Source organism: Purpureocillium takamizusanense, chromosome 10, assembly GCF_022605165.1.
Source record: "Purpureocillium takamizusanense chromosome 10, complete sequence".
Classification (NCBI taxonomy): domain Eukaryota; kingdom Fungi; phylum Ascomycota; class Sordariomycetes; order Hypocreales; family Ophiocordycipitaceae; genus Purpureocillium; species Purpureocillium takamizusanense.
In genome coordinates, this window is record NC_063077.1 from 683980 (window position 1) to 695751 (window position 11772).

Below are 11772 nucleotides of genomic sequence, written 5' to 3' on the forward strand. Positions count from 1 at the left end.
TTGGCACCCCGTGAGGCTCAATGAGCTGGACTTTACGCGGCAAGATCGAGTAAAACAACGAGTCCACGTCTCAACACATCCAGAAGTCAACGCCGGCAAACCTGTGATTGTCAAGCTCGCGGTTTGGCCTTGGGAAATACAGTCTCTTGAGGCGGAAACCACCACCTACCAATGGATCAGGGAGAGCGGCATCGGCCCCGAATTTCTGGGCCATCTCACCGAGGGTAAAGACGGGCGTGTGGTTGGCTTCATCGCTAAGCGGATAGAAGGCGCAAGGTCCGCAGAGCCAGGTGACATTGACGGCTGCAAAAACGCTTTGAGAAGGTTGCACGAGCTCGGTATTAAGCTTGGTGATACCAACAGACATAACTTTCTCGTGCAAGAGGGGGGGGACGTGATATTGATAGATTTTGAGACGGCGAAGCGAGACTGTTCGGAGCTGGAGCTTAATGACGAGATGAACGCTCTCGAGAACAGCTTGAGAGCAGCTTGAGGACAGGAGTTGCTGGTACTGGGTAGATTTGTTCATGAGAGGCGTTTGTATTAGGATAGACGTGCAATGAGGGGTTGAGGAGCGCGACCAACTTCCAATGTTCCTTGGACCAAAGTGTCAGTTGTGCCTACACACCTTGTCATCAGCGTTGTGAACTGGCAAGGCGAGTGCCGTCCCGGAATGAGGTTGTAGGTTGGTGGAGGATTGTTGATCAGTTGCGGGCCATGAGTGCGTCGGCTACCGCGTCCAAGTTGACTCATAGTCGGCCATGCACGGGTTCCATCCGGCCTGCCTCCAATTTTCCTATCTGCGTCTTCTGGGCTGTAGACATGTGCTGAGAAGCTTGTGCTGTTATGAAGTCTTAAATTGATCGATGCCGTTGGTGCTCATCAAGCTCTCAGCCGCCCACGAATCCTCTGCAGGAGGCCGGCCATTCCAACGAAGTAGATACAGACGCTTACCAGCTTTCATTCGCGAATCTAGCACGTAGACGCCCTCATCAAAGCCCCGATACGTAGCCTCGACTTCATGAAGCATGCGTTTCTCAATGATGTTTTTCTTTGGCTCCCATCCATAACTCCCATTGGGAACGGGGGAGGAAGTAAAAGCCCATCTTCTAACGCGCAAGCATTTTGTCCAACTTGAATCTGTCGTTGCCTTCTGCACCATCAGGAATACCTCCCGGCCCTGCAGGCTTGTGGCGCTTGCGTACGGGGCTGGATTCATGGTCGCTGCCGTCTGTCTCTGCTTCGTCTCTTGCCGTCTCCTTCAATGAGGTACGTTCCACTCACCGCTTCCGTTATGTGCGTGGACCCATTGACAAGTTCCCTTCCCGAGCAGTCGTCTGTTCGGCCTGGGATGCGCAGCTGCCATTAGCGACATGGTGAACATCCTTGGGCCGACTCGAGCCAACTGTTTCAGTGGGAGAAGGCAATGTGATGGTATCAACGGTCGCGCTGCTCAGTCCCTGCCGGGGAAACACTGCGCTCCGCCCGCATCTGGGCTCTCTCGGCCAGCACACGGATGACGCAGTCCCTCCATAGCATCCGGCGCATCGGCAAGTTGCTCAGATTCAATCTGGCCCAAGTCACCTGTATCATGGAGGCTGGCATCATATTGATTGGGCATCCTGTTGTGGATAGGTTAGTCAGCCTCACAGTTGGCCGGCTCTTTCACTGGTCTCTCTCTCGCTCGGCCACCTATATAGCTCTTCTTCTTCCTCCCTTCATAGCCCATCAAGCTCTCTCTTCATCATCAGCTGTGCGCCTGTGCCCCTCTTCTCATATCCCAACGTCACAGCTACAGGTCGATCCATGCTGGTCTCGGAAGGTCACTTCGCGGTTGGCTTGGGAGCCGGCAGCGACGGCGACGTCAAAGCTGGGGTCGCAAACAGCATTATTATCCCGATGCTGCCTGGGACCACCTGTCGCATACAGTGCAGCCGTAGGCGGTGTTTCCACATCGGCGGAGGAGGGCCGCGTAGCAGAACAGCCAAGAACGTAGCTGACAAGGGGCGTGTCAGGTCTTCGTTGAATGGCCACGGATGTGAACAAACAATTGCCAGTCCAGACCAGCCGCAGGGGCGGTGCGCTAACATACCGCCCGGAAGCGTGCAAATGTTACCCGATGGTCACCCGTGCCCACCTCCTGCGAGGATTCAAACCCAACAGGTAGCATCTCCATTTGGCCCCGTTACTCGTGCAACCTCGCCGTCGCCTTTTCGACGGTGCATAGAAACTGAAGCGTATCCGTCGGCCGGCAGCAATGGCCCTTGAAGAAGACAATGTACAATATATCTGTGTCGATAAACCTCGATGCGGATTGTGTCAATTCCGATTTGAAGACAACGAGTTGGTGGTAGCAGGCACGTTCCTCCCCCAAAACTTAAAGAAGCGGCGTTTGACCTTGCCTTACCGGCTCTAGTCTACGACGATAATCGTATGTCCGGTGCGTTTGGCTTCCGACGAACTGATACGCGCCAGGATGAGTCGGTCAACATTGCATTGCACATGTGTTGCCAGAGTCGCTGCTACAGGAGCAAACGCCGCGTACCCTGCCTTCACAGAGAATGTTATTCCTTTCAAATGATTCCGATATCATCGAATTACCTCGCGGCCACCAACTATGACTTCAATCCATCTATTCAACTCGAATTGCAAAGACAAAGGCGCATCGAATGGGCAGTGGCGAAGAGGCTCAAGGGTACGTTCTTAGCTCAAATGCCGCAGGAGCTTTGCCGCATTGTTGCTAGGTATATCATTCGTGAACTGGCCGCCGTCGCTCTCCAAGAACGTGCAAAGGATACACAGCCATCTGTCTCCACAATAAACCTGACGCGGGACGTCTACGCTACATATACCGACATCGAGGGCATTACGTATATCCAGTCGCTACGCAACTCACCACAAGACGATTGTAGTAGCCGGCGTATATACGATGCCCAGCAAGCACGCGTACCTCAGACCATTCATGTCGAATATGACCATCTGGGCATTAGAGGAATCTACTTTGACGCACACAACAGTGAGCCACGATCTTTCAGCGCCCGCTGCGGTGTATGGTGGACGGAGACGGCGCGAGAGAGCGGCCTTTCGCGGATCACGACGAAGTCTGACGTGAGATGCACTTGACCCTTCGTTCTTCACTGACCACATCTAATGCCGCCGCTGTCTGAAGGGTGTGAAACTCAGACGGCTGGTGGACGCGACAGATTCTGTGACTGTGCCCTTCCCCCGAGTACTTGGACAAGGTTGGCCTGCGCCCCGACTAGTGTGCCAGTTACTTGATCTGGACACTTGCGACACCGCCAAAAACTCACCGACAAGCCTGCGGATGAGCTCTTTTGAGTTCAACACACCAGAGACGAGCGGGTATTGCGTCGCAATCTTTGGATTCAACATATCAAAAATTTATGCGCATCAATGGAATACCAACGCATCCTTCTACAGCGACTTGGTCAGCGATTCGAGCTCCACGTTGTGGATGTACATGCCTGTCGACGAAGAGGAACATTTGACACACATTTGGGCCGTCAGACATTCCGAATCCGGTCTCGTGGGGCTAATAGTAAGGCAGGAGGGAATGTTCAACGGTGGTATACGCTACTGACATGACGCCTTGCAGTTTCACACAAACCAGGACAGAAAAGCACTGTTCGGGTGTTATATGGTTCACCCTAAGTTCCAACTCCAGTTCCATCTCATCTACTCCACAACAAGACGTCCTTCCCGGGTGTACTTCAATGAGTGGGACCCATTTGAAGACGAAAAGCGTCTCAAATACATCGGGATCGAGAGCGACGCCACGGGAACAAACAAGGCTATCAAACAACGCTTGGAAACATCTACAAGCATGTGCCCTCTGCCCCTTACATCCACACCGCCACCTTACACGCAGTACAACGAGCCGTGGTACTACACTTACTGCATGTTGGAAAATGTTGTGGAAATTGCATGCTGCGTCGATAGGACCATTTCACACAGACCTATCATTGGCATGCTGATGTACTACGGCGATGGCCATCGTGCCTGCATAGGGCAATATCGGCTGGACTGGGTTGTCGACAGGTTTTCTGTTGATCCTGCGATGTTGCTGCGTATTGGCTTGGCGAAGACCCGGAGAAATCTTCCCTATGTCGTGAGAATTTGCTTGAGGAAACCGGCCGCTACGGTATCCGGCCCTATCTCCTGGATGGACGTTCCTTGGCAGGGCAAGCTTGAGTGGTGGTTTTCACAACGTCAGTGTCGGCTATACCATTGTGACTGAATCTTATTGAATGGCTGAACTATGAGCTCCTGTGCAAAGTGTGCCTGACGTGATCACTGTGTGATTTTGATGCCAAGGCGTAGCGGACTTTCGTCGTTGAGAATAAAATCAACGAGCTTTTCAATGCCCTGAAGATCGCCCTCTATGGAGTCACCAACGTCGCGTTCGACCCACCCCCGGGTCGTACCACCCTCTAAGTCAATGACAATCGCATTATTATGAATGTCGATGAGAACGTTGTCCGGCTTCACGTCGCCCCAAACGACACCCAGGCGATGCAATCGTGCCACGGCGTTGCTGATCTGTGAAACCCATTTCTTCCTCAATGCCAGCGGAGTGTCGGCGCTGATAGTCGATGCGAGAGTTCCGGCACCTTTCGTCTCTATCCATTCGTAGAGCAATCCTTTGGCCTGACCTCCCCGGCCTGCAACCACACCGAAGAGTCGGGCCGTGCTCAGTTGCTCTGTAGACAAGCCTGAGTTGTAGATGCGGGAGTACTTTTCGACTTCGTCAATGGCATCGTAAGGCGACCAGCATGGCTTGTAAAAGAGGGTCCAACCTCTGATGAACACTTGTCGAGGGATGATATCGTAAATGGAGTCATCGTCGCTATATGGTATCTCCACCTCTACTGGATCAACCACTGGGAACGCAGATTGGATAGAGCGCATGTCCCATTCTGCGGGGAGTAATGTATCGTCCCATACCCGTTCTGTGACTGCGACTGACATGGGCTCTTCTTTAATGACTCGGTATTGACATTCGAAAGAGCCGCGAATGGATAGGTCAGCGAGCGTCAATTTGCCACTCTGTAGTCTAGGTGGTGCCAGAACTTCGAACTCCGGCAAAAAAATGTCGGCAACTTGTTTGGCATAGTCCCAGACGTCCGGAGAGTCGTCGTTGCCGGCCTCAATTTTGTCGAATATTTCGCGGAAGTGGCCGATCGCACGAGGCGAGTCCTTGAAGTAATCGGGAGACACGGTGATTGTGAAACGGAAACCGTTGACGTGAATGCTTATATCAAGATGTTCGTCTCCGGTGTCCCAGCCTTGAATTTCGTACGGGGTTGGCGAGTCCGACATGTTGCTATAACTTGTCGTCACCCAAAGAGAGGAGGTGAAGAAGTGATTGGGGGGGAACATTTGAGGGTGATGAGCTCTTGGCTGGCACCGGGCCGGTGCGAGGCACACGTGACAGACACTGCATCACAACCCCCTTTGAGAAACGATACTGAGCAGCTATTGCCACAACAACCCTTTAATAGATATGATTGTGGCACTTGCAAATGATGAGACGTTTAATTGCCGGGTCGTACATGTACTGTCAAAATTTCGAGCTTAAACTACCAACTACGGTAGACGAAAAGAAGTCTCATCATCGTCCGTACCAAGCATCGTAGGCAGTGCCATATACAGTAGCGTGCCTCAGGAGCGCCGAAGACTTGAATCCACACAGTGACGGGATACTGTACTTATAAAGGAGTGTGTTAGTTGTAAGCCATGGAACCGCCAAAGTCCACAGTGCCCGCATGAATCGGGTCTCACGACAGCACATCCAATGCTCAGTGCTTTGGACAAGGGCGCCAGTCTACGGCGAACTTGACGGTCAGCTTGCCGCTGATGTGATCCACCTATTGCCATGTTAGCAGTGCATCATCCATCGAATTGCGGGTCGACTTGCCGCAATAAGCGCTGGCTGTTGGGTAGGCGTTATGTTGCACGCAGTGTTCATGTTCAAAATCGCCGTGCTACCCCTACATGGCGACCAAGAGAAGATCCCCGGTCGAGATTGGAGATCGAACCGGCCACTGTAATGGCCCTTGAGCGCAATCTTATAGTCGACATGCTCTGCGCCATTGCCGGTGAAGGAGAATGTATTGGTGCATTGGCCATTCACTCCGACGGGGATCTCGGCGAAGCCAATCATATCAGTCTCGACAATGGTGAATCTGATACATATCAGCTGAGTGGACCCTAGCAAGGCAGCTCATGACGGGCATACTGGAATCCCGATTCGAACTCCATGTTGAGAGTCAACTTGCAGTTCCTTCGCCAGTCGATTGGCTGGGTGCCCGGGCCAGTCTGGACTTCATATTCCGAGAACGTGGCTTCGAAAAGTGACCCGGTGGCGTCGACTTGGACGTCGGCAGTGCCAGCAGGACAGCCACTTCCAAGAAGACTCACGCCTTTGATCTTGACAAACTTTGGAGTATCCCGGATCGCGAGACCCGCAACGATACTCAAGTGGAGAATAAGGGCTAGAAGGGATCTCATTGTGTGCGTGTCAGTCGTCCTGTCTTTCTTGGCTGATATTGATTGTAGTCCACTTTGAGAAAGGAGATGCTGTGACTGAAGTCATGTGCGTCCTGCTACAATAACATTGCAAACGTGAGGTTCCAGGAAGACCACTTTATAGTGCCAAGCCGGAGTATGAGTTGGTAAGTACCCCTCACTGACGAGCGGCTTGACACAGCCTAAAGATCTGAGAAACTGCTTGCCAATACGTCAAAGATCCGGGCGACTGGAACTATCTATCCCCGGAAGCTGAAAGAATGCATTGTAACGGTGCCAGACCTAAGCAATGCTACGCAGTGTGTAGTATCCAGGGTCTGGAGAGTCATGTCGTACCAGCCGCCACCGTACATTGTCCATCCCATGTATGGTTGCCCGTTATGAGGCCACAGGAGAGGCAGCGAGTACAGCTGTTATTCAATATTTGCTCATCTTCCCGAGCTGAGGCAGAACTGCAAGACGTGTCCGCACGTGCAGCTTCAGTCTTGATATGGCACACAATGGCGGAATCTCGCGATGTAATTGCATTTCTGAGAACTTGTAAAGTCTATGCTATCTTCTTGTGGCGTCATTTCACGCGTGGGCAGTTGCAGACACTCTACACAGTCTTGAGGCTTGCAAGCTCGCGGCTCTAGCTTGTGCCGGGCTCAAGCTTCTGTCCAACGGCCGTTCAGGTTAGCATATGCATCTAGCTCCGTGGTCCAGAACTGATTGGTAATCGGATTGATTGGATGCTATATACGAAGCATACCAGCAGCCCCTTATGTATAGCCCCCATGTTATAAGCTCAGCCGCACCAGGTTGTTCATGGAAGCAACCTCGTGGGACTTTTGTGGATGGCCATCAGCGGGGTATGGAAAGTGTTAGAGACGTGCATACAAGATCAGGTGTGCTCATCATGGCTTGGTGATCTTAGCTTCTGTTGGACAAGAATGTCTCCGGCTTAGCCGCCGAGTTTATCAATTGTAGCTCATGATTTCTCAAAGGACTGCCAACCTGGGCTGCTAGTATCTGTTGAAAAGATTCATACTGGGCCTCTAGGTGTATTCAACAACTTGACTAGCCACAATGCTTCCCAGTACCCACGTTTAACGCACGCTTGGAATGGAGCAGCTCTCAAAAGAGGATGCACAACTATCGCGGACATTTTGCAGAGTTGTGACTGCCAGAGACTGTCAGAGACTGACATGTAGATGCATGGTTTGTGGCGTCAGGTTTGATGAGCGGTTTTGGAAGGTTGCAGAGCTGAGGAGTTCCATGGACAACCAGAATGCCGCCAGAGGTCAAGGGCGCTGTGGAAGGACGGTGGTAGCACTAATAATAAATTACCAGATGTCTAGACTCCGGAACATCGCGGCACAAAGGCCTGGGCTCGGATAGTCGCCCTCGTCTTTTTCTTTTTTCAACCATACGAATTCAGTACCGGAGAATTTTTGGTATTGGGACTAGATGTTTTGGTCCCTGTTGCGACCCTTCTTGCATGATGGTGCAGGGAAGCGAATGCGGAGCAGATGGTCGAGACCACGAGCAATCCGGCCCAATACGGCTGGTGGTACGGAAAGAACAAAGCCAGGTTTCAGCCTTGAAGCCACGATGTAAGCTGTTCCCGTCTTGAGCCTTAACAATGGGCCCTTTAGACGTTGTTACGTGGGGTGGCTTCATGTCCAAAGCCTTAATGCTACCATCAATCGTCACGCCTACAGCATAGCGCATACGGGCAGCCCAGCCGGCCGAATCACATGGTTCATGGCAGCATTCGGTCCATCACAAGTCCTGTTTTCGTAGAAGCGCACTCTCCCACGTCTTTGTTACCCGCAGTTGTAAGACTACAAGATTCCGACTTCAGCAATAGGTATGTAAAAAGTTGGGTGCCAATGGCAGGCCAAGCTTGTCACAGGGTAGGCGGATCACTCCAGTCCCCCTTTGCGGTTTACAGGCGTCATTCGAGAGTGAACAAGAAAGGCAGGGCTGTCGTTGAGCTGCATCGAGCGGGACGCAAGATGCCTTCCTTATGTAGTAGATGCTGGCCATGCCCACGTGCAGTGGGAGTCGCCTCGTCTTGTATGCGGTTCAGGCGCCATCGGCGTTAATAAACGACCCGTCTCAAGGTCGCACACAAGAAAACTCTATTCAGCACCGCACTTCAGTTCCACGAAGCCAATCGTCACCAATCTTAGTCCCCGACAACCGCCGCATGAGAAAGCAGCCCGAGAGAGCACCAGCCTAGCCAACAAAGCGGTAAGCTCACCACCATGTATGTCTCCCGCCAAAAGCTCAACTGTCGTCTGGTGTCACACTTCACAGATCTTATCGCGTGAGGGAGCAAAAGGCTTAACGGGTACCTGGGACTCAAAAGTAACCCAAGTGGTGGCACTGAGGAGAGTCCACGTGTCGGGCCGAAGACGAAGATCCCGGTTAATATGAACAACATATGGCTCCCCGCGCCTATGAGCGCAGCAAATGACGCACCTAGCCGGGCGTGGCGCGAGGAATGTTTGGCGTCCGCCACCTCAACCGCTGGCCGCAGTGAGCGAAAGCTTATTTATGACCCCGGCCCTCCTCGATTGGCCTGTCCAGGTTGACGTAGGTAGTTCCCACGTCTCGCTAAGAGTGTAAACGGGCGTCCGTCGGTCAATTAATTGTCGCGGCCGTTCATCCCAGGGGCGCCACCGACAAAGAGCTGAGGAGCTCACACCATCTACGGAAAGAGTGGACATGGATGCAAACGGTTAAATAGAATTGATCGCCGGAACGCCGGAAAGGCGATGCCGTCATGAGCAAAGTGGTGATCCCAAAGATGAGCGTTTGAGTGCAGAACCCTGTTATGCATTCAAATCCTTGGGGACGCAACCTCATACATGCATCCAGCGCCCAGCCTTCGATTTAGCCCGTGACTGGCCAGACGGGCAAACAAGCGAGATAGCTTTGAAGGCCCGCTCGCCAAATTGGTGGTTTGGACATATCCAAGCATGTTCGCGCCCATCGCGACCGTGCATGTATGATCAGGCCTCCTGTAACGCCCCCCCTTCATGCGCTGCGGGAGACTCTTGTGCGCCAGCAACTGACAAAGGCTGTCTTTTGCGGCGCAGTGACGCGATGTCCTTGGTAACAAACGAAGACCAACAGCCCGAGGGCAACCGAAGCGATGTCCACCGGCGGCATAGTACTTCGGCCACCAAACATGAGGCAGGACCAGACCCTGATGGCGAATTCGAGTCGAAGAACTCCCCGGCTGCGACTTTACCGAACCGAGCAGACTGCGCCACGGATCGATCAGACGAGATCAACTTGTTCACGCCCATATCCACTTCGGCTGTCGACACGCTGTGGCTTCCTGATCTGCCAGCATGTCCCGACGAAACGACACAACGCATCAGGCGTGGCCTAGCGGCTGAGAAGCACATGACGTTTCTCAACTCTTGTAGGCGGTACCCAAAAGCGATTGGATGGTCGCTCTTGCTCTTCCTCACTGTGGTCCTGGAAGCCTACGGCAAAGTCATCATCACCGGCCTCCTCGCATTTCCGACTTTCAAGCGCAGATACGGACGTCGGACGCCCTCCCTGGACAAATCTCCGGATGAGGACTTCTACGAGATCTCATCTGAATGGCAGATCGCGTTGCAAAATGCGGCTGTATCTTGTGAGATCATAGGCTTGCTCGCTCACGGCTACATCACATATGCAATCGGATATCGAAAGGTGCTTATTGCCACCCTAACCTGGCTCTGTGTAGCGGTGTTTGCTGCGTTCTTCGCACAAAACATTGCTCTTCTAGTGGCGTCACAGGCATTGTGTGGTATGTGTTGAGCGTCGCCCACTGGCCTCCAGAAGCCAGGACACCATCAAATGTTTTTGGGACATTAACACGTGCTGCAGGACTCAGTTGGGGCGTCATCCAAACGCTGGCCGCTACCTACGCCGCCGAAGTTGTGCCATCTGGGCTACGTGGACATATCCTGAGCAATGTCAACATGTGTTGGGTTGTTGGCCAGCTCATCGGAACGGGCGTACTCCGCGGTCTCGTGGACGATACCTCGGAGTGGTCCTACCGAATCCCCTTTGCTTTGCAATGGGCATTCGCCGTTCCGCTTCTAATTGGCGTCTTCTTCGCGCCTGACAGTCCTTGTGAGCACACCCTCTACCCCAAGACCGGCATGCTCTCAGCCGGGAATATTTTGCATATGGCTGAGTCTTGGCATTCTCAAAGGGTGGCTTGTTCGTCACGAGAGGAAGGAAGACGCCCGCCACTCTCTTCAGCGGCTTTCCAATCACGAGAATCCCGCCATCAACGATACTCTCGCAGTGATGGAGCACACAAACGCCATTGAGAAGAAACTGAACTATGGCGGCGCGACCTACGCCGATTGTTTCCGCGGGGCAAACCGACGCCGGACGGAAATCTCATGCGTCGTGTGGATTTGCCAGGCCATCTCTGGCTCAATCTGGGCTGGCTATGCGCCGTACTTCTTTGAGCAGGCGGGTTTCAACCCATCCAACTCGTTCAACCTGTCAACAGGCATGTACGGCTTGGCAGTTGTCGGGGGCATGATTGCTTGGGGCCTGCTGCTCAAGCTTGGCCGCCGAACGCTCTACCTGTCCGGACTGTCGTCAGCAGTCGTTCTTCTCGTCATTGGTGGCACCATCTCGGCAGCCGGAAGCGGCGACCCGTCTACCTCGTGGGCCCTGGGCGTCGTCATCATCCTGGCGACATTTACCTACGACTTGACGCTCGGTCCCGTCTGCTACATCCTGGTGGCAGAGGTCCCCTCGACACGCCTGCGGGTCAAGACGGTCGCGCTGGCCAGAGTCGCATACAATCTCGTCATGATTGTGAACCACGTCCTCGTCCTCAAGATGCTGGATCCGACGGGGTGGAACCTCGAGGGCAGGTCTTGTTTCGTGTACGCGGGAGCGGCACTCGTTTGTCTAGTGTGGTGCTACTTCCGACTGCCGGAGACCAAGGGCCTTTCGTATCTAGAGCTGGATATCCTTTTCGAAAAGAGGGCTCCGACGGTGAAGTTCGGGCAGCTGCGGGACAGACTTGCCAATTCGGCCTATTTTTCCATGTCTGATTCGGAGCGGCTTAGGAATACGTGGCATGGCTGGTTGGCATATTCATAACGGATAGACATGGAGTTCGTATTCTTAGGAACGGAATAGCCAGGAACATTTAGCTGGAGCAAATATGGCTCGATGGGACTTGGTCTGGCCAGTGGTTTGCTC

General features: G+C 53.2%; 4 protein-coding genes across 4 annotated transcripts; 2 read left to right on the forward strand and 2 right to left on the reverse strand.

The window, feature by feature from the left end:
• The first annotated feature begins 2124 nt into the window (after positions 1-2124).
• JDV02_009718 (uncharacterized protein) lies at positions 2125-4271 on the forward strand. The gene is made up of 4 exons (XM_047991397.1): positions 2125-2357; positions 2417-3108; positions 3170-3559; positions 3617-4271. The coding sequence occupies exons 1-4, from the start codon at positions 2258-2260 to the stop codon at positions 4256-4258; spliced, it is 1824 nt and encodes a 607-aa protein (XP_047847409.1). The 5' UTR covers positions 2125-2257; the 3' UTR covers positions 4259-4271.
• Positions 4272-4311: 40 nt separating this feature from the next.
• JDV02_009719 (uncharacterized protein) lies at positions 4312-5340 on the reverse strand (the record flags this gene model as incomplete). The annotated part of the gene is made up of 1 exon (XM_047991398.1): positions 4312-5340. The coding sequence occupies one exon, from the start codon at positions 5338-5340 to the stop codon at positions 4312-4314; it is 1029 nt and encodes a 342-aa protein (XP_047847410.1).
• Positions 5341-5863: 523 nt separating this feature from the next.
• JDV02_009720 (uncharacterized protein) lies at positions 5864-6531 on the reverse strand (the record flags this gene model as incomplete). Its single annotated transcript, XM_047991399.1, has 3 exons — positions 5864-5888; positions 6060-6206; positions 6260-6531. 3 exons carry the CDS (start codon positions 6529-6531, stop codon positions 5864-5866), a joined length of 444 nt encoding a protein of 147 aa, XP_047847411.1.
• Positions 6532-9645: 3114 nt separating this feature from the next.
• On the forward strand, positions 9646-11670 carry JDV02_009721 (uncharacterized protein; the record flags this gene model as incomplete). The annotated part of the gene is made up of 3 exons (XM_047991400.1): positions 9646-10345; positions 10426-10674; positions 10757-11670. The coding sequence occupies 3 exons, from the start codon at positions 9646-9648 to the stop codon at positions 11668-11670; spliced, it is 1863 nt and encodes a 620-aa protein (XP_047847412.1).
• Positions 11671-11772: the final 102 nt, after the last annotated feature.